Below are 24,409 nucleotides of genomic sequence, written 5' to 3' on the forward strand. Positions count from 1 at the left end.
GGAGAGGAGAGGAGAGAGGAGAGAGGAGAGGAGAGGAGGAGAGGAGAGGAGGAGCGGAGAGGAGGAGAGGAGGAGCGGAGAGGAGGAGGAGCGGAGAGGAGGAGAGGAGGAGCGGAGAGGAGGAGGAGAGGAGAGGAGAGGAGCGATCGCTCACGTAGATTTAGAGTGCCGCTGATGCACCGTGAAGCGCTTCAGAAGCACCACCGCCGCTCCACGATCATCACCGCGGCGACCGGAGCCGTGAGCCGTGATTGGAGGGCTGGGCCGCCCATAGGGCTTTGTATAGGGCAGAAAGAGCAGCGATGAGCTGCCCAGTGGGGTGTCCGCCTGGGAACCTCCTGAAAGACTCGTCTGGCTGTCGGAGTGTGAAAGGTGATTAAGCACGGACCGTCCAGCGCTCCCCCCCCCCCCCCCCGGACCCCCCCCTGGACCCTCGGAACCCCCAGCGTAAAGAGGCTTAGGCTTCACAAACACTGATAAACTCTTTAGATTGAGATTTAATCTCACGGAAAGTGTGTCGAGGGCTTGAGCCGGGGAGCACTGCTTGCTTGCTGTCACTATTAATAGTGTTTCTGTACTGTACACAGATGTGCTCTCCAACATGCACACACACGCATGCACACATACACACACACACACACGCACACACATGCACACACACGCACACGCATACACACACATGCACGCACTCGCATATACTCACACACGCACACACTCACACGCATACACACACACACACGCACACACATGCACACACACGCACATACTCACACACATGCACACACACGCACGCATACACACACACACACACGCACACACACACTCGCATATACTCACAGATGTGCTCTCCAACGACTGCAACACACCCGGAGACAAGAGAGTTTCACACACATGCACACACACACACTCGCATATACTCACACACACGCACGCACACACACACACACACGCACACACACGCTCACACACACTCACGCACACACACACACTCACACACACACACGCTCACACACGCACACACGCACACACTCGCATACACACACTCACACGCATACACACACTCACGCATACACACACACGCACATACACACACATGCACACACAAGCATATACTCACGCACATTCACAAACACACGCATACACAAACACACACACACACTCACACGCATACACTCACGCATACACACCACACTCACAAACACACACGCATACACACACATGCACAAACACACGCATACACACACACACACACTCACAAACACACGCATACACACACACACACTCACAAACACAGGCATATGTTCACATTCTCCATCATGTTTAAAAAAGACCTCTGGTTTAGTGCTGACCTCTTTAACAGTGAGAACCAGTGACATCATCCCCACATGGATGCACGTGTGTGGTGTGTGTGTGTGTGTGTGTCTGTGTGTGTTAAATTTGTTGAAGAAAAGGTTTCTTGTTTGATTGAAGGATGTACATTGTAGGAGGAAGTGCATCTCTGTCTCGACCTCACCTGTCATGCAGTAACCACATATTCTGTGTTCTTTTGGTTGCCATGATTTTCTGAGTCTTCCTTTTTCGATTTCCAATTTGTGGTTACTTAGCCTGTACTTGGTTAGGGTCAGTCTCTGTTTTTTATCTCTGACAGTATTAAGATATTCTGCTAATTTATATTCTCAGTTTAGAGCCAGATAGCATTGTAATCTACTTTGATTTTTAGTTTCTTCTTTTCCAATATTCCAAATAGGCTTCTTTACATTGTTTCATAATTTGGTTTACTCTAATTGGTTTTTGGAAAACAGTGTTGTTGTGAGACTGATCAGAGTGGGTGTGTGGCAAGGCAGTTAGTCTCTGCAACAACTGATGTAGGGGACTTTTTTCTGGGTTCAGCTCTTGGGTTTGGAGGGCTTTAGAATGAAGGGTGTCTTGTGGGCTGGATTTAAGGTGATTCAGAAAATTGAGTGCTCTTTTGTTGATGTTAATGATAAGTGGGTATCTACCTAATTCTGCTCTACATGCATTTCTCTGTACTTGTAGAATGTATCTGCAGAACTCAGCATGTAGAGATTCTATTGTGTGTTTGTCCCAGTGAGTATAGCTATGACTGAGAGGACCCCATACTTCACTACCATACATTGCAATGGGCTGGACAACACCATCAAATATTTTAAGCCAGATTTTAATTGGAATTTGGAGATCATAAAATTTTCTTTTAATTGCATTTAGGGCTCTTCGAGCTTTTTCCTTTAGTGCATTCACTGCCATGTTAAAACTCCCTGATGCTGTCATTGTTATACCTAGGTAGGTATAGCTCATGGTGTGGGGGATGATAGAATTGTTACTTTTAAATTGGTGCTTGTTTTCTTGTATATATATATCTCACACACACACATTAAGTGTGTCACTCTCTCTCTCTCTCTCTCTCACACACACACAAAGTGTCTCTCTCTCTCTCTTTCACACACACATAAAGTGTCTCTCTCTTTCACACACACATCAGTTTTTTCACAGAATTGGATTCAATTTGTGGCAGTAGCTGACTTGGACAAGGGGGGGGGGGGGGGTCACTTTAAGACGTTAGCGATTAACACAGTGAATTCATAACATTTTCTACATAGTTAAAATATGTCTCTATAAAATATCTCTCTTTCAGACACATATAAAGTCTCTCTCTCTCTCCGTCTCTTTCACACACACATAAAGTGTCTCTCTCTCTCTCTCTTTCACACACACATAAAGTGTCTCTCTCTCTCTCTCTCTCTTTCACATACACATAAAGTGTCTCTCTCTTTCAGACACACATAAAGTCTCTCTCTCTCTCTCTCTCTCTCTCTCTCTTTCACACACACATAAAGTGTCTCTCTCTCTCTCTCTCTCTCTCTCACACACACATTCGGGGTGGGGCTGTTCCTCACCAGCAGGTCTTTTGATGCGCCGGGCGGCCACCTTCAGATGTTTGCTGCGCCCCAACTCCTCCCCCAGCAGATAATACCAGCCGCCAATCACCTGAGGAGCAGAGACAACACACACACTATCAGAATAGGATACACACACGCACACACACACACACGCACACTATCAGATTACACTCCAGGATACACATACACACACACAATCAGATTACACTCCAGGATACAAACACACACACACACTCTCTTAGAAGACACTCTAGGATAGAAACACAAACACACACTGTAAACTCTCAAAGATACACACACACACACACTCAGAATACACTCCAGGAAAGACACACACACACACACACACACACTCCAATCCAATGTTCCAATCGCAAATCGCAATCGTGTGTGTCAGGAGGAATGCTTCATGCCAGGTGTATGTATGTGTGTGTGTGTGTGTGTATGTGTGTATTTATATATACTCTTTTGATCCTGTGAGGTGTGTGTGAAATTTGGTCTCTGCATTTAACCCAATCCGTGAATTAGTGAAACACAAACAGCACACAGTGAACACACAGTGAGGTGAAGCACACACTAATCCCGGCGCAGTGAGCTGCCTGCAACAACAGCGGCGCTCGGGGAGCAGTGAGGGGTTGGGTGCCTTGCTCAAGGGCACTTCAGCCGTGCCTACTGGTCGGGGTTCGAACCGGCAACCCTCCGGTCACAAGTCCGAAGCGCTAACCAGTAGGTCACGGCAGCCCCCAACAGCGTGTGTGTGTGTCAGGAGGAATGCTTCATGCCAGGGGTGTGTGCGTGTGTGTGTGTGTCTGGAGGAATGCTTCATGCCAGGGGTGTGTGTGTGTGTATGTGTGTGTGTGTATGTGTGTGTGTGTGTGTGTGTGTGTATGTCAGGAGGAATGCTTCATGCCAGGGGTGTGTGTGTGTGTGTGTGTGTCAGGAGGAATGCTTCATGCCAGGGGTGTGTGTGTGTGTGTGTGTGTGTGTGTGTGTGGTGTGTGTGTGTGTGTGTGTGTGTGTGTCAGGAGGAATGCTTCATGCCAGGGGTGTGTGTGTGTGTGTGTGTCAGGAGGAATGCTTCATGCCAGGGGTGTGTGTATGTGTGTGTGTGTATGTGTGTGTGTCAGGAGGAATGCTTCATGTCATGGTGAAGCACTTTTTTATACAAGCCACACCCCAGTATCAGCTGCAGAAAGTTGCTAATAGTCAGTAACTTACAGTAACCAGCAGAACAGCAGAAAATACTCTAACCTAGAGACACTGAACACACACACACACACACACACAAACACACACACACACACACACACACACACACAGGACACACACACACACATACGCGCACACACACACACACACACACAGGACACACACACGCACACACACAGGACACACACACACACACACACACACACACACACACACACACACACACACACACACGGGAAAACAGGACAACACAGATGTCCTACAGAGAAAGCACTTTAAAAAACACATGGCACTCTAATCTAGAGACACTGAACACACACACACACACACACACACACACACACACACACACACACAGGACACACACACACACACACATACGCGCACACACACACGCACACACATGCACACACACAGGACACACACACACACACACACAGGACAGATAGATAGATAGATAGATAGATAGATAGATAGATAGATAGATAGATAGATACTTTATTGATCCCCAGGGGAAATTCAAGAGACACAAGAGAGGACACACACACACACACACACACACACAGGACACACACACACACATACGCGCACACACACGGGGAAACAGGACAACACAGATGTCCTACAGAGAAAGCACTTTAAAAAACACATGGCACGTAGAAACCCCAGATGTCCTGCTGATCTAGAGAAGAGGCTGAGCGTCCACCCTGCTCTCCACCCTGCTCTCACAAATACAGACACTAACAAACCACACAAGATTAACATGCAGAGAACCATGAAAAGAACTCACCAAGAACCACCACAGGACAACATAGGACCCGCAGCTCAGAACTACAGACAAGCCATCAGAACCACTGAAACTTAATCTGGACCACTGACACACCCTCAGAAGTGCACACACACACAGCAGAGTAAAAGTGTGTAACATACATACCAGAGATGGAGAGTGAAAGGCGAACACATGGAGTACAGAGATGATGCAGAGCTGCCTTGACAAATGGCATCAACTGATCACATGACAGAGAGAGAGAGAGAGCGAGAGAGAGAGAGAGAAGGGGGGAGAGAGAGAGAGAGAAGGGGGAGAGATAGAGAGAGAGAGAGGAGGGGGAGAGAGAGAGAGAGGAGGGGGAGAGGAGGGGGGGGGAGAGAGAGAGAGAGAGAGAGGGGGGGGGGGAGAGGAGGGGGAGAGAGAGAGAGAGGAGGGGGAGAGGAGGGGGAGATAGAGAGAGAAAGAGAGAGAGAGAGGGGGGGGAGAGGAGGGGGAGAGAGAGAGAGAGGAGGGGGAGAATAGGGTGGGGGGAGAGAGAGATAGAGAGAGAAAGAGAGAGAGAGGGGGGGGGGGAGAGGAGGGGGAGAGGAGAGAGAGGAGGAGGAGAGGAGGGGAGAGAGTGTCTGATTGGTGAAAATCCAATATGTGTGTGTGTGTGTGTGTGCATATTAGATGTGGTCTGCGACGAACAGCAGGAGTGTGTGTTTGTGACAGTGACCGAGGAAGTGAGAGTGTGTGTGTGTGTGTCTTGTTTGTGTGAATGTGTGAATGTTTTTACATGAGTGTGAGTGTGTGTGTGTTTATACATGTCATGTGCTTACATCCGTGTGTGTGTGTGTGTGTGTGTGTGTGTGTGTGTATATATATATATATATATATATACACATGCAAGCACATGGCACATGTATACAGACACACACACACTCATGTAAACACATTTTGAACGGTAGTGTGTATATAGATATAGCTATTCCACTGCTTGGTTGAATTTCCCATTGTCCTACGTAATTTAGAACGACCATTAACCATATCTTATCTGCACACCTATGAAGTAGATCCAATTTTTTGGCCGTATCACACTTGTATATTAACTCGCCGAACTCGTGGTGAAGTTTAAATGAACTGTCACGTTGCATCCGAGCTGTAAAATGCAGACGTTCAGAACATTGCAACATTGTAGCATATGACGGAGGTGGCTTTTAGCTAGATGGATGACAGCAGGCTAAGTAAAAGCGATGTTTCAAAGCTAAAGTTCATCAGAATCTTGGGATACGCCCGCTTGACAACGGGAGAGATAGAACTAACGACTGGCCTTTGGCCGTAGCAACCATCCATTTAGAACTAGTAACGGCAGTTTGTCCTGCAAGTTGAGGAATTAGTTGATGGAGTATATATATATATGGAGTATATATATGGAGTATATATATATATATATATATGGACCGTGTATACATTTATGGACCGTGTATATCTATGTATTATCTGTGTACCGTGTATATCAGTGTAGTATCTATGTGTGTCTATATGTGTGTGCGCGTGTGTGTTTCCCGACGTGAGCATGCATATGTATATGTGTGTGTGTGTGTGTGTGTGTTTGTGTGTGTCTGTGTGTGTGTGTGTGTGTGTGTCCGTGTGTGTGTGTTTGTGTGTGTGTGTGTGTGTCCGTGTGTGTGTGTGTGTTTATCGGCGTGAGCATGCCCTGCCCTTTTGTTCTTGCCTGGCAGGCATAGAGTTCGAGCTTGAGTGCACCACTGCAGCTGCCTCCTGCCCCATACACACACACTAGCGCACACACACACACACACACACACACTCACACACACACAGAAACACACACACACACACACACTCACACACACACAGAAACACACACACACACACACACACACTCACACTCACACACACACAGAAACACACACACACACACACACACACACAGAAACACACACACACACACACTCACACACACACACACACACAGAAACAACACACACACACACACACACACACACAGAAACACACACACACACACTCTGCTCCTGCTCCACTGCAGGCGTTGTGGCCAGATGGCTCCGCTCTATAAAAAGTGCCGATACGACTCGGCGACTCGCTACTCCAGGCTCACGCCTCGTCGACACACTCTGCCACCACTGCCACCCTCCCACACACACACACACACACACACACGCGCCATCGGCTACACATTAGCCAAACACCCGTGAATCACCGCACGGCCACTGGTCAATTAGTTAGGACTCGGGCGTCACTACTGCAGCAGGTAGAGGGCATTCATTTGGAACATTTGCAGAACCCACCAGACTGGACCTGGAACTCATTTGGAACTCATTTGCAGAACCCACCAGACTGGACCTGGAACTCATTTGCAGAACCCACCAGACTGGACCTGGAACTCATTTGCAAGAGAAACGTCTTTATTATCACTTTATCACTTCTCCATTTGCTCTGGATCAATACTGGCAAGTAGCTGGCAAGTGGGCAGAAAATATCCTAGTGAGAACCCTGGAGTATGCACTGATCTATTAGAACCCTGGAGTATGCAGTGATCTATAAGAACCCTGGAGTATGCACTGATCTATTAGAACCCTGGAGTATGCAGTGATCTATAAGAACCCTGGAGTATGCACTGATCTATGAGAACCCTGGAGTATGCACTGATCTATTAGAACCCTGGAGTATGCAGTGATCTATTAGAACCCTGGAGTATGTAGTGATCTATAAGAACCCTGGAGTATGCACTGATCTATGAGAACCCTGGAGTATGCACTGATCTATTAGAACCCTGGAGTATGCATGGAGTATGAACTATATATATATATATATATATATATATATATATATATATATATATATATATATATATATATATATAATAAACCTTAACGCTTTTACTTTATGAAACTTTGCCAGGTATTTATAGTAACAGTTTTAGAAAAGCAATAGGCCCCGAGAGGCTGTAGGTTCCACTGATTCTACAACAGCTATGGGGGTTTTACTCCACTAGCACGTCGTGCCTAACAACGCCCCTTAGCTGTAGCACGTCGTGCCTAACAACGCCCCTTAACAATGGCCCTTAGCTGCTGTAGAATCAGTGGAACCTGCGGCCTCTCGGGGCTTATTGCTTAATTATAAGAAACCTGGAGCATATACTGAGATATACTGATATATATATATATATATATATATATATATATATATATATATATATATATATACACATACATACATACATACATATATATATATATACAGTGGGCATCGCTTTCAAATGACCACTTCAGTCGCGCATTACGAGGCGTGAAGCTGCGTGAAACTTTAGTACCACTTTCAGCCACTGTGCGTCGCTCTGCCACTGTACATCGCTCTGCCTGCCGCCCCTTCTGAAAAAGCTCGATTTACCTCGATTTAGGCTACTTGGGTATGGCTTAAGGCTTGACTACACGGTGGTAACGGAAATCGAAATAGAAATTTGCTGTCTACATTATTGTCAGTGTTGGCTGTAACGCAGCTACGCAAATCAAAACAGTGGTGTGATAATTGAGCCAGTAGAGAAATAACTGTTCAGAATTAATCTGTAGCCTTGGATAGGCTTCTGCAGAAAACAATGTTGTTGCCGATTTAATACTATCTGGCGACGTTTTTAACAGGCTACGCAATAGAGGCTTAGACAACTATGACCCACGTTTTGGTTTCGTAAATTAATTTGCCAATTAACTTCTTGACTGCAATGTAGTCAATTGACTGCTTGTCATTTTTATTATTCTGTACAATAAACAAATACATCTGCTTTATGGCGCAGAATTACATTCATATTTGGCTGACTTCTGCAGACGCGCAAAAAAACACTGCCAGGCCATCCTTAAAAATATTTTTGTTTGCCGTAACCCGATCGACCCTGTCAATTTAGAACCGACCCAAATATTTATTTTTTTCCCCTTTTAGTCCGACCGACTTGCCGGTTGTAAACTTGCGTTAAGACCGACCAATTTTTTTTTTACTTTAAACAACCAATACAAATAAAATACTATTTATTTTAGTAGGCCTAAGTATTGTGAATATAAATTGCCTACATACAAACGTAGGCTCTCTTAAATAAAACCCTGTGGCGTCATCTCTACACCATTGCTTCACACATGTCTATGGCCTATACGCTTCGTTTCATTCACACAAACATCTCGACTCAACGCTTATTACTTGGCACGAAGCTCTGGAAGAACTGTGCCCAGAACTGTGCCCAGAGTACACAACTGTTTCACCAGCACATTTAAATGACTTGACTAAAACCGTGCATAACTGGAGATACACCTGTTATCTGAGCAGTCTGTATGTCCTCATTTTGCGAATGCGAGGACGATATGAGTCTGTTGCATAGATGTCCGAGTCACGTATAATGTTTGAAAACCACTGGCTCGTAATCACAATAATTTAACACACGACAGTTGGATACTTCATCATGTTCCCATGCCTACATTTTGGTGAGTAGCATAGAGATCGTTAAAACATTAAAGTATGGCTCTCCGTTTGGGACATCGAAAACTTATATTTTTAATAGGGTAGACTACCGTCGGAGATGCTGACTTGCAAATGCCTCAGGATAACACGTTATCTCCACCATCATCAGTCAATGCCTCCTTGATCAAAGTGGGGAATGAAAGAAAAAGTTTGAGAACCACTGGCTTAACAAGTTACCTGCAGTCCAGAACACACAGAATATTGCAACAGAAAGTTGCCTTCATAATCAACTACTATTTGTTCCAACAGCATTCAAACAAAGCCTTTATAAAAGTGAAAAAATATTCCATAAGAAGTAAAATAAAATACTGTTACTGTAGTAACTGTATCCCAAGCTTCAGCTCCCCAAGTCTGTGACAGGCAGACGTGACACCGCTAAATTCTCAGCTTGTTTATACCCCACACTGAACGCATAAGACCGCTAGGCCCATCAGTGTGGGGTGCGGTAGCCTAGCCTACTCTCTGGGATTTAAGTCAAGCAATATAACCATACAAATGTTTCAAAATGAGTAATTTCGGCTTTGTCTGAACTGGCCATTGTAGGCTACGTAAAAAATAAACAAGTAGGCATAGTCCCTATATAGCCTAGTAGCCTAATGAAACATACGGATTGATGTAGTATCTTTGTAACATTATTAAATTAATCTGTTACTATGCCTATGCCTACGTTTGCAAAAGAGAACATTTTAATTTGATTCACAATAATGTTACATTTAATTTACATGTTGACAATGAGTAGCCAAGTTTTGGTTGTTGTTGGCGGCGTTATTGCATGTTAGTTATGCCTACAATGCAAAATTGCTTCTTCACGATTGGAAGCTCCTGTAGCCGCATAGGATTTCAAAACAGCAGGTTTGTGAATAGGTCTGTGAGTTAGGAGTCCTCTTGACTTCTTTTAAGCTGTCACAGCTGGTGGGAAGGTGTGATTTGTTGGGGGCAGGGCCAGATTAACTGGGCACAAATGTCTGATGGCCCCCCCTGCCCCCCAGTCAACGTGAATCGGGTGGTCAGTTAATAGGCTATGCCGAAATAGTTTTCAACATTTTGAATATTAGTGTCGGGTGAATTAGGAAATGTTCTCAAAGTAGCCTTATGGCTGAAAGCTGCTTGGGATCCCCCCTGTAAAGCAATATAACCATACAAACGCACACACTCAAAAGGAGTAAATTCGGCTTTGTCAGAACTGAGCTGTGGACGACACGGCACGGCATGCCCAATTGAAAATAAATGAACGCAACGCAACACAGACCCCGCTTCTCTCGCGTCAGTCACTGACATGAACGAAACACAGAACCCGCTTCTCTCACGGCAGTCACTGACAGTAGCCTAGAATAAATGCATGGGGAAAAACACTTCCCCATGACAAAGACATCGTAAAACGTGAAAGTTAATATTTTGTCACTATAACACACATCTGTCCTGTGTCTAATGTGTTATGTTCCAAGTAGCCTAGTGCGTAATTCTGCTTCATAAAGTTGAACAAATACATTTGCTTATTTCACAGAAAAATATAAATAGCCAGTTAGGGGCTACAGTGCAGAGTTGGTAAGTTATGGTAGGCCAACTTGGAGTGAACATACAAACAGGGGAAATTATTTCTCTTGCAGCTGAGTAGCCTCAGGTGCGCACGTAGACATAAGGCCGAACATGCAAGCGCCAATGAATCGTGCTCTCACGATTATCGCGCCGTTAAACTTAAATAGGTTAACATCACTCTAAGTTCGCCTTCAAGCAAAGAAAAACGATGATTTGAAGACATCTGTTTCGTTGGAAGGGCAAGGGGTAGCAACAGGGCAACACAGAGACAGGCCCGATGGCAGGGCTGTTATGAGAGTATTAAAATATGGGATATTCTACGGGAAAACATTAAAACGGCAAGACAGCGGGGGGAAGTTAAAATACGTGATAAACACGGAAAAAGTCGGCATGCATTGTTTCGGTCCCCGTGCACAGGGATTATTTGTCATATTATTAATCACATATGATTATTTGTAAAATTGTGCAAACAGGCGCAACACATTTGAAAAGGAAGGACTGGTAGCATGTAAGCTCACAGGAAAGATTGATTTAAGAACGTTATCACAGTGTGTGGCTGTGGCGCGGGCGGAAGACAGCGACAATTGGCAGGGGAGGGTCATGTCTTTTTTAACAATTCTGTCGGAGGGTCATTGAACAATTTCTAGCAGGCAAGGGAGGGTCATGCAACTTTTGACTGAAGCACTCAAAATTCCTCCGGTGGCCCCTTCAATAAATAACGAACAGTCCCTAGATTGCTGCTGCTATATGTCTTGGTTAATGTCTGTTAACAACTGGTCAAACACGTAGCCCATCTCGTGGTTGCATCTATTTCAAACAAACATGCAATGTGAACGTCTGGGATTGGGAAGAGCACTAAATGCTCTACTGAATAAGCACGAAGTCAAACCTTTAAATGAAAAACACTCTTTAATAATCAAAAAAATAAACCGCTAATGAAGTAAACTTGTGACCATCAAAAATCATTTATCGCCTGTAACTCCTTGATAACAGGACGTAACAGGAAAGCATTTGGCTGAGCAACGGAGGTTAATATGCTCTATATTTTGTCCAAATGATGTCTGTCTATCATCGTTGCACTCGGAGAAAACCAGAATGTTTAATTTGTCCTTTGTTTCTTCTACGGCTGCAAACGGGATTCACTCGCAGTTAACCAAATATTTCTTTATTAGGGCAGGGCAGGCATATTTCTGGCTATTCAATTTTTTCTAAACCAGTCTGCTAAAGTCTGTAGTGAAGTCTGTGTAGGGTTTTCCAGGCTCCATTTCTTTTTACGAGACACCCTGCTCACTTGAGCCATCTACCGTTTTTTTGGGTTGTTGCAGCGTCTCACTGGGAAAATACAAATTAAAGTCGCGTGATACCGCGTGATCCCACGCGCGGACCGCGAGTGAAGCTGGCCAAGTAGAAGCACTGCTCATTGTATATACACACACACACACAGCGGTATACATACTCCAGGTGTCAAGCCAACAGAGTCCCAGCTCATCCAATCAGAACCAACCAAAAGAGTCCCAGCTCATCCAATCAGAGCCAACAGAGTCCCAGCTCATCCAATCAGAACCAACAGAGTCCCAGCTCATTCAGCCTCTGTCTCCGACCCAAGCAACCGGACTACACCTCTGCCCTTTCACAAGCATGGAAACGTGAGGAACTAGACTAGGGAAGTAGGGATCGACCAATTATCGGCCGGGCCGATTATTAGGGCCGATATTTAGCATTTTTATAATAATCGGTATCGGTCATTTTTTCCACCGATAAGCCGATACTGAAATGGATAAAGAATGAAACGTGCTACTTTGTCTGTAAAGCGTCTCTCACTCCCTGCATTTGATACTCTGTGGTCAAGAGCATTGTCCCGCCCACTACACTGTCTGATTTGTTAGTTAGCACGAATGCAGCCAATCAGGATATAAGACTGAACACAGAAAGTTTAGAATTCTCACTGAGGCAGACTGTAGACTGGGCTTCAGCTGTACGGAGCTATTTTTCGAAGGTAAGGAAGGTACCTTACATTGCTGAAGTTGCAATGTGAATCACAATCATCTACACTGAAGTTACAAAAACACCACTTTGTAAGCTATTGTCTCTTTGATCCGGATCAATAAGTAGCCTAAAGCACCCACCTCCTTCATTTAGCGAATTCCCGATTGATGCACGTTAGTGTAGTTAGTGTAGTCAGAAAAGACTACAGGCACCCAGGGTCAGCTGTAATTTAATCCGACCTGAACTAAGTCGCGCCCTGAGCTGGCTATTACGTGCCTTTTAGGCTCACAGAAGTGTAGCTTACAGCGTACATATGGACACAAATTGCATGCTTAAATAGCCTAAGAACTATTTTAAAACTGTTTTGTTAAACTATTCAACCGTAACACTTGCAATCACGCATGCACCTCTTCCTCTCCCTCTCCCTCTCTCGTGCACTCACACACAGATGGCAAAGCATCCTCTTTGTGACAGGTCCCTTAACAAGCACATAGGCCATTGTGCAGGCCTATACTCTATGAAAATAATTGCTAAATATAGCCGCAAGCGGCAATGGCGGGCCCAAGCACCTGCGGGCCGCAACCCGTGACATGTCGGAATCCAGCAAAGCACCGACGTGGTGCATTAGTGAAATATACATATTTGATGCGTGTGCTATTTGTTTTTGTATTTTATATTCTGCCAGATGTACTTGCTTGGCCAGGTGGGGGCGCAATGCAAGGCAGGCCCATTGGGTGTCATCATAATCATAATATATATCAACCTGAGAAATTTCAGACCATTCATTTTAAGCAAAGAACATTTCTGATACACTTTTTGGTTGGCCAGATGGTGGCACTATGTTAGGCATGGAAATTACACATGTGAATATCATCACAATAATGATATCCACATCTTTTGTAAACTTTCAGATCAATCACTTAAGGCATTGTCCATTTTCTGGCACATTTCCTGCTTGACCAGGTGGTGGCGCTATGCCAGGCAGGCCCATTGGGTGTCTGGATATCATCATAATTATAATATCTATTAACATGAGAAAGGTTCAGATCATTTATTCAAAGCATAGAGCATTTCCTTCACATTTCCTGCTTGGCCAGATGGTGGCGCTATGCTAGGCCTGTGAATTACGAATGGGAATATCATCACAATAATGATATCTGATATTTTATAAAGTTTCAGATCAATCACTTAAGGCATTGTCCATTTCTGGCACATTTCCTGCTTGGCCAGGTGGTGGCGCTATGTCAGGCAGGCCCATTGGGTGTCTGGATATCATCATAAATCATGATATCTATTAACTTGAGAAGTTTCAGACAATTCATTCAATGCACTGTGATTTATGACACATTTCCTGTTTATGTGGTGAGATATTAAAATCATATCAAATATATAACTTATCAAAAATCCCTTCACAATTTAACATCAGCGACATCTTGGCATAATATTTGCCAAATTTCAAATGAATCTGACAAACCGTCTAGGAGGAGTATGTTCAAATTGATCATATGACATCAGTATAATTGTCATTCTTTCTGTTGCCAGTTGGTGGTGCTATGCCAAACATGCATTATGGGCCTGTGAATATTATCATTGACATGGTCTTCATTGACCTGTGAAATTTAAAACATTTCAAGCCATGCATGGTGAATTATGACACATTTATTGTTTATGTGGAAGGGTATTAAAATGAATAATTTCGCCATTTCGTCAAATTACAACATATAAAAAAAAAGCTTCACAATTTATAATTAGGAACATCTCGGCGTCATGTATACCAACTTTGACATGAATCGGATCAACCGTCTAGGAGGAGTACGTTAAAATTGATCATGTCTACAACGCACAAAATCTCAATCACCTCACTTCCGGTGGGCGTGGCTAATGGCATGTTAATACAAAAGTTGTTTGTTTTTGGGAGTTACATGCACCCACCAAATTGTTGGTGTGTGTATCTAAAACTATATGCCAACCACAAGTCACAGTGACATAAGGGGGCGCTATGGAGTTCCTGGGCAACGCCCGGTGCCAAGTTTTTATCCCTGTCTATTCACTGTATCACTTGATGTGTGTGCCAAATTTCATGCGTTTTCACCCATGGGAAGCACCTCTTTTGGCATCATGATTCATCACATATTTCATCACATATTAGTCTGCACAAAATCCCAAATACCTCACTTCCTGTTGGGCGTGGCTAATGCATTGTACATACGAAAGTTGTTCATCTTGGGGAGATACACACACCTACCAAATTTGATGCGTCTAGCTGAAAGTATGTGCAACCACTGCCTCAATCACCTAAGGGGGCGCTACTGAGTCCCTGGGCCACGCCCGGGGCCAAGCTCTTGTACCTAACTACTTTGCGTGACAACTGATGTGTGTGCCAAATTTCAAGACTTTTCACCCATCTTAACCACCTCAAAAAAGGAAAACGCTCTGAGACAAAGTTAATATAATAATAATAATAATAATAATAATAATCCTTACAAAAACAATAGGGCCTTGCGCCCTTCGGTGCTCGGGCCCTAATAATCACTCAGCTCTTGGATTAACATGATACACAGGATTTACACTTGCAAGTGATGCAAGTTGATAAACAATTGTGTATCAAAAGAAGAAAGAAAAGTTAGCATAATTAAATGCTTTTGAATGAAAATTTTCAGCATATCGCCATAGCCTAGGCTACTATCTACCCCCCTTTTTGACAACTGAAATATCAGTTTTACATATCGGTTATCGGCCTCCTGTTTTGGTAATAATAATCATATCGGCCTCCTGTTTTGGTAATAATAATCAAAAAAACATATCGGTCGATACCTATAGGGCAGACACTGTTCCTATGAGTGTAAAGGTGAGGAACTAGACTAGGGAAGACACTGTTGCTATGAGTGTAAAGGTGAGGAACTAGACTAGGGAAGGAACTAGACTAGGGAAGACACTGTTGCTATGAGTGTAAAGGTGAGGAACTAGACTAGGGAAGACACTGTTCCTATGAGTGTAAAGGTGAGGAACTAGACTAGGGAAGGAACTGTTCCTACGAGTGTAAAGGTGAGGAACTAGTCTAGGGAAGACACTGTTCCTATGAGTGTAAACGTGCAAGACACTGTATGGGCCGCAGTGACCTACAAACCAAACAATACACCATATGCACCAGCACTGTGGTCCTGTGGTAGCCATGGCGACAGTGGTGCCCGATGTTTCACCCCGTCACTAACCCCATCGGTCCTGATGAGGGCTGACAGGGCTAAGTGTGACTTTCAGACCCCCCGTGGGAATGTGTGTGTGTGTGTGTGTGTGTATGTGTGAGTGTGTGAGTGTGTGTGTGTGTGTGTGTGTGGGGGGGGGGGGGGGGGGGGGCGGAGTAGACTGGCAGCCTTAATCATACTCCACACTCCAGCTCTGCTCCAGTGAGAGGGCTCAGGTGTGTGTGTGTGTGTCATATGATGAACTCCTGCTCTCCATGCTGTATGTGTATGTGTATGTGTGAAGTGTGTGTGTGTGGGTCACATCATGAAAATCTTATGTTAAGGCATGAGCCATGAAGTGAAGTATTCTGCATGTGAATGAAAAGATATTAAAAGAGCCAGAGACATTAAGCAGATCTGGAGAATGGTCATCAGCACAAATCCTACTGTATACAGTCTATGGTAGAAATGCACCGCAATACATGTTTGATACATGGTTGGGTGCACTTGCTGTGTGTGTTTGAGAGTGTGTGTATGATTATACTGCTGTATGTGTGTGTGTGTGGGTCATATCATGAAAATCTTATGTTAAGGTATGCAAATGCATGAGCCATGAAGTGAAGTATTCTGCATGTGAATGAAAAGATATGTTTGATGTTTGTTTGATACACGGTGCACTTGCTGTGTGTGTGTGAGTGTGTGTAGTGTATGATTATACTGCTGTGTGTGTGTGTGTGTGTGTGTGTGTGTGTGTGTGTGTGTGTGTATATGTGTGTGTGCGTGTGTACAGCATACACAAGAGAACTGACCTTCTGTGCAGTGATGAGCGAACGCACTCCAAAACTCATGCAGCCCAAGAGGTCACTGCGTCTGAGGAGGAACATTCACAATGGAATCTTCACATGGCATACTGGAGTATACACACACACACGCGCACGCACGCACACACACACACACACACACACGCACGCACACACACACACACACACACAGCAGTATAATCACACGCACACACACACACAAACAAAACAAGCAACTGCACAATGACACAAACACACACACAGAATATCAAACATATATACTCCTTTAATACATGCAGGGCACTCACACACCAAAAACACACAAAAAACAGGAAATACGCACACGCACACAGTATGCAGATAGTTCACTAATGTCAACACACAAAAGAGCACATCCATAATACATAAAGCACACTCGCATCCTCTTAATTAAAACAGTACACTCGCACAGTCACACACACACACAGTGAGAGCACACATGCACAGCACACACACACACACTCAGAGTCATCTAACACACATCACACACATCTCCCACAGCACACACACACCAGAGTTATCTAACACACATCACACACATCTCCCACAGCACACACACACCAGAGTTATCTAACACACATCACACACATCTCCCACAGCACACACGCACTCAGAGTCATCTAACACACATCACACACATCTCCCACAGCACACACACACTCAGAGTCATCTAACACACATCACACACATTTCCCACAGCACACACACACTCAGAGTCATCTAACACACATCACACACATCTCCCACAGCACACACACACTCAGAGTCATCTAACACACAGCACACACATCTCCCACAGCACACACACACTCAGAGTCATCTAACACACAGCACACACATCTCCCACAGCACACACACACTCAGAGTCATCTAACACACATCACACACATCTCCCACAGCACACACCAGAGTCATCTAACACACATCACACACATCTCCCACAGCACACACACACTCAGAGTCATCTAACACACAGCACACACATCTCCCACAGCACACACACAATCAGAGTCATCTAACACACAGCACACACATCTCCCACAGCACACACACACTCAGAGTCATCTAACACACATCTCCCACAGCACACACACACTCAGAGTCATCTAACACACATCACACACATCTCCCACAGCACACACCAGAGTCATCTAACACACATCACACACATCTCCCACAGCACACACGCACTCAGAGTCATCTAACACACATCACACACATCTCCCACAGCACACACACACTCAGAGTCATCTAACACACATCTCACACATCTCGTTACACAGGGGCACTGATGTGTCCTGTACCAAACTAGGATTATCGTCCGAGTTGGAATTACGATTTGGAAAGGTTTTGGGTTATACATGAGCAGGTTATCAGAGTGCTCTTGCACATAGAGGCCAACTGTGTTCCAATTCTCCACTCAGGTTCGGTCATTAGAGTGGAACAACGTAGCGTAGCGTTGCATAGAGTAGTGTAGCATAGCGTTGCATAGAGTAGCGTAGCATAGAGTAGCGCAGCGTGGCGTGGCATAGCGTGCGGTCAGATGCGGCAGGCCTGGCTGACCAGTGTTATTCCGGAGATTAAGCAGGTGTACATGTTTAACAGTGACCTACAAAAGGACGACAGCGTGTTTTAGGGATTTCAGGGTGTTGTCAGTAAGGGCCCTTCAGGTCTTAGTTCAGGTAGTTTGGACTGTCCTGTGAATAAGCCCAACAACACAACCCTGCAGTCAGGGTAATGAGTGGAGTCAGCTGCTTGGATGCAAGAGGATCAAGAGGATGACCACGTACTAAAACATGCTAGGTACCAAGATGACCGCGCACCAAAACATGCTAGGTACCAAGATGACTGTGCACCAAAACATGCTAGTGACCTAAGAGGATGACCGCGCACTAAAACATGCTAGGTACCAAGATGACCGCGCACCAAAACATGCTAGGTACCAAGATGACCGTGCACAAAAACATGCTAGTGACCTAAGAGGATGACCGCGCACTAAAACATGCTATGTACCAAGAGGATGACCGCGCACTAAAACATGCTCGGTACCAAGATGACCACGCACAAAAACATGCTAGTGACCCAAGAGGATGACCGCGCACCAGGGCCGGAGTGGGGCCACTTTTCAGCCCGGGAGTTTCAGGCCCAAGACCGGCCCACGTTTTCCATAGTGGTGGAAATTGGATAAATGAAGCAACATTTCAGCTCTTACTATCCTATAGTTTTTATTAGTACCATGGTTCAACAAATGTGTAAAGGTTATATAATAATTCACTTCAACTGAGAAGTTAACAAAAAATATTCCACTATTCCACAAGTTAACAAAAACAGAAAGAAAGAAAGACAGAAAGAAAGAAAGCCTTTGAAATGTAGCCTATCCCACGCTTCCACAAAGAGGCATATTGAACTAATGTTTAGGCTACATGTTTTTTACATGGGTAGGCTATATCAGTGGTCCCTAAACTTTTTTTTCCGAGGGCCAGCTCACTATGCCTGGCGGAGTATGCCTATATCAGTAACCATAAATAGCTTAGTGCTGTGAACAACAGCAGTCTACCTTAGTTGAATATTTTATTACATTTAATCATAGGCTATTGCAATTTAATACCATTGTTAGCTGTGTTTATATTGTCATCATGCCATATCAGTGTAAAATTAAATAATACCAATAAAAAAACGTTTGCATTCCCAAAAGTATTAGCAGGGAGTCCCAAAAGTATATTTTATTAAAAAATGTGTGAACTCTGAATTCTGTGTCTTTGCATACACAGCTCAAGTTGTGAATATCCTACAAATAATTTAAAGTTCTCAAACTATGAGAATTTTATGAAGTGCTGAAGTGGTCTGAAATGACCACCATTCTAACTTTCAGTCACCTGATGAGAACTTTGTGAACTCTTTGTATGAACATTTGAACGAGTGAATAAAAAATAGAAATAATTATCCCAGAAAGTCCCAAATATGACTTCAATAGAAGTTAGTTAGTTATTAACAATTAATTGATACATTTTTAAAATACTTTGAGCACTGATGCAGTCAGCATAGGCCTCTTACATTGTTTGCAGGTAGGCCTACATTTCATTCCGTTTTCGATGGCAAACGCAAAACAGCGCCAAAACAACCACCGGTGGACAAATCGAGTATTACATGTGTACTGTTAAGACTCGCCATAGAGAATGAATGGGGGAAATTGCGGAGGTTTTAGTTTGACGATGTTGTACTCCCGTGCGGACCGGATGCTCTATACTACGGACATGTTTTGGGGGGCCACCCAGAATGAGGCCGTAGTTTGGGGACCATTGGGCTATACTGCTGTTTGGTGATTCAGCCCACTCCTTTACTACACCCTCTTCTAAGCAAACGAAGGCATATAGGTTCATCATGTAGCATAAATATTTTGCTCTTTCTTACATTAAATAACTTTAATTTATCCTCTCTACTTGTCCCTGTAGTCATGGCCTCCTCATCACTAATTTCGGGCTCATCATTTTCAGTGGTCGACAGGTTGATCTGCTGCTCAGAGGCTACAATTTTTACCGCATAGGCCTACACAGATCAAACTTCAGTTTTGTTATTAATATTTGCATACTGCAAAGTCTATGAATCGGATACAAAAGGCTAATATTTGAAGTAATTTAATATGTTGCTTGAAAATAGCTTGACAACGCTACAAACGTCCAATATTAGCCCAATAACTGCTAATAATCATTGCCTATAGGCTATCTCTCTTTACCAGTTGCCACTTTTGTCTGTAGGCCTAATCTAGAAGCTTGGCACATTTAGCAGCATCTACCTGGCCGTTTCAGTCCCTCCTGGCCTCTTTCTACCATCCACCCTTCCTGACGCTTATGGCTACTGTAGGGCCGGCCCGGCTATCCGTATCTGAGAAAACTTTTTGGAAAAGACGGGTTATATGGACCCAACCAACTCTTTTTGGGAGGGGAGAACTACCTCACACGGTAGGCTACAACCCATGCAGAGGCAACGGTGCCATGCACAGAATGCGGAACGTGTAGCCTACTTTAAGAGAAGTTAGACTAACGTGACAAATGTCAATATTTTTTTCCTCGACCGGCCCAAAAGTGAAGCGGCCCACCGGGAATTCTCCCGATTCTCCCGATTACCCACCCCGGGCCTGCCGCGCACTAAAACATGCTAGTGACCAAGAAGATGACCGCACACTAAAACATGCAAGTGACCAAGATGACCGCGCACTAAAACATGCTAGTGATCAAGAGGATGACCGCGCACTAAAACATGCTAGTGACCAAGAGGATGACCGCGCAATAAAACATGCTAGGTACCAAGATGACCGTGCACAAAAATATGCTAGTGACCAAGGTGACCGCGCACTAAAACATGCTAGTGACCAAGAGGATGACCGCGTACTAAAACATGCTAGTGACCAAGATGACCACGCACAAAAACATGCTAGTGACCCAAGAGTATGACCGCGCACTAAAACATGCTAGGTACCAAGATGACCGCGCACAAAAACATGCTAGTGACCCAAGAGGATGACCACGTGCTAAGGTCTAAAACATGCTAGTGACCAAGAGGATGACCGCGCACTAAAACAAGCTAGGTACCAAGATGACTGCGCACAAAAACATGCTAGTGACGAAGAGGATGACCGCACACTAAAACATGTTAGTGACCAAGATGACCGTGCACTAAAACATGCTAGTGACCAAGATGACCGCGCACTAAAACATGCTAGTGACCAAGATGACCGCGCACAAAAACATGCTAGTGACCAAGATGACCGCGCACTAAAACATGCTAGTGACCAAGAGGATGACCGCGCACTAAAACATGCTAGTGACCTCTGTTCTCAGGACCTAGAACTGTTTTCCATGCACTGGTCAAGCCTCCCTCTGTGGTCATTGGGCCATGTGATGGGGAAGGAGAGAGAGAGGTACTGAGGCCAAGGCCGAGGCCGCTGGTTGTTCTGCCTACCTGGACGTCCTGCTGCGGTTCCAGACGGTCACCAGTAGCCTCTTGAGGTGGTCCTCCACTCCCAGGTCCCTGAAAGACACAAGGCCATCACAACATCACAACACCACAACATCATTGCACCACAACATCACAACACAACAGCCCCATGCTGGGAGCACTCAGAGAAACTGAACACAGCGCAGTAGTGAGTGTGGGTGTGTGTGTGTGTGGCTGTGTGTGTGTGTGTGTGTTGTTTTTACATGATTAGGTCAGTTTAGGGTCACTTACAGCACAAAGGTTTCGTTGAAGGTCGGCGCCCTGCAGTCCAGGATGGTTCTAGTCCTCCAGCGCTTGGTGTGGTCAGCATCAGGCACCACGGCCAGCTGGACAAGACAAGAAGAACAGATACACATTAAAGATGTTACACTAAAGACGGAAACACTCACACACACACACACACACACACATAGAAACTAAAGAACAGATACATTAAATGCCTCGACGGAAACACATTTACAATTTTACACTAAAGAACAGATACATCAAATGCCGACAGAAACACATTTAAAATTTTACACTAAAGAAAAGATACTTTAAATGCCTCGACGGAAACACATTAAAGATTTTACACTAAAGATAGATACATTAAATGCCGACAGAAACACATTTAAAATTTTACACTAAAGAACAGATACATTAAATGCCTTGATGTGTTTCTTTATATCTACTGTTCTTTTAATAAATAAATAAATACTATTTTTACATTTTATTTATAAATGAATTGCAACTGCCAAACCACTCATATAATAGATAGGTTAAGTGTAATTCACAATGTATGGACCACACAGCATCATACAACATTGCCCAAATCAGGTCGCCGTGCTCTTAATGTGTACTCATGTGTTTATTTCATGCTCTTGGTTAAGAGTAATGTGTACTCGTGTGTTTATTCCATGCTCTTGGTTAAGAGTAATGTGTACTCATGTGTTTATTCCATGCTCTTGGTTAAGAGTAATGTGTACTCGTGTGTTTATCTATTAAACAAATCTGCCTCCTCTCTGATGATGATGGACAACTCTTGTGCAGTTCATGCTTTGCATACTCCTCTCTCTCCAGGCCATTACACACACACAGAGAGAGAGAGAGAGAGAGAGAGAGAGAGAGAGAGAGAGAGAGAGACACACAGAGAGAGAGACACACACACACACAGAGAGAGAGAGAGAGAGAGAGAGAGAGAGAGAGAGAGAAAAGAGACAGAGACACAGAGAGAGAGAGAGAGAGAGAGAGAGAGAGAGAGAGAGAGAGAGAGAGACACACAGAGAGACACACACAAAGACACAGAGAGAGAGAGAGAGAGACACACACACAGACAGACACACACACAGAGACACACGTATGACACACACACAGACACACCTTCACGTATGAGTCACATGGTCTGTAGCGGCTCCTCTGAAGACCCCTGGCTTCCAAGACTGATGGAGAGAAATGAATGAGACCGTGAGCAACACCAGATGCACAGACTTCACACTCATTGCACACAGTTCATACCATTTACAGCTAAATACTGTGTTCTGCACCATTTACAGCTTAATACTGTGAAATGCACCATTTACAGCTAAATACTGTGTTCTGCACCATTTACAGGAAAATACTGTGTTATGCAAGCATATTTATGTTTAATATTCATATCTGCATTTACATTTATACATTCAACAGGAGCTTTGATCACTATGAGTAACAGATACACAACAAATACAAATGTAGATACAAATGTAGCAGTATGTAACAGTATGAATGTCCTTGGCACTGTCATTATCTGACTCAAACATCTGCTGCTTAAACTTCACATGCATGTTAATAAAGCTTCATATTCATAAACAGAAAGTGCAAGAGCTTATTTGTCATTATTCTGCATTGATTCTGCATTTATGTCTATTTTCAAATGGTAGCATCAATTTAACAATTTGTGGCTTGAGGCACAGCATGTTAATTGACATAAATAAAATAAAAACACCATACAAGTCATACTGAAATCACCATGACCTCACAGCAGCTTATTATGTGTCTAAAACGTTCCCATCACAACGTCCACATGTAAACAGTCATCCAGCTACGCATCCAGAAGAACACTTCAGGCCATGAGCCATGTGACGCAACATTGGAGCGCTGCCGTGTTCACATCGGGACTGACGTCACATGCCGTGAGAGATGGTGCTGAAACTGTGTGTGTGTGTGTGTGTCTGTGTGTGTGTGTGCTCTGAGACTGCATAAGTCAAGCTTGACGTGCCTGCAGAGGACATGGCTGACCACTGCTGAAGAGTTGCATGAGTGACAAAGGACATTGTGAGACACGATGTGATTTGAGTGATGTGGGGGGGGGGGGGGGGGTTGTGGTGAGTGATGTGATGTGGGGGGGGGGGGGGCTGGGGGGGGATTGTGGTGAGTGATGTGATGTGATGTGGGGGGGGGGGGGGTTGTGGTGAGTGATGTGATGTGATG

The 24,409-nt window shown here is 44.3% G+C and overlaps 1 protein-coding gene across 1 annotated transcript in view; it reads right to left on the bottom strand.

Moving 5' to 3' along the window:
• The window catches only part of LOC121714726 (regulator of G-protein signaling 3-like), a 96,688-nt gene that overhangs the window by 55,448 nt on the left and 16,831 nt on the right, over window positions 1-24,409 (bottom strand). The window contains exons 5-9 of the mRNA XM_042099744.1: window positions 23,324-23,382; window positions 22,196-22,290; window positions 21,929-21,997; window positions 16,940-17,000; window positions 2,916-3,006 (exon numbers count right to left, since the gene is read on the bottom strand). Coding sequence (XP_041955678.1) covers window positions 2,916-3,006; window positions 16,940-17,000; window positions 21,929-21,997; window positions 22,196-22,290; window positions 23,324-23,382 — 375 coding nt within the window. The remainder of the gene's footprint in view (window positions 1-2,915; window positions 3,007-16,939; window positions 17,001-21,928; window positions 21,998-22,195; window positions 22,291-23,323; window positions 23,383-24,409) is intronic.

Source organism: Alosa sapidissima, chromosome 8 (genome assembly GCF_018492685.1).
Source record: "Alosa sapidissima isolate fAloSap1 chromosome 8, fAloSap1.pri, whole genome shotgun sequence".
NCBI lineage: Eukaryota > Metazoa > Chordata > Actinopteri > Clupeiformes > Clupeidae > Alosa > Alosa sapidissima.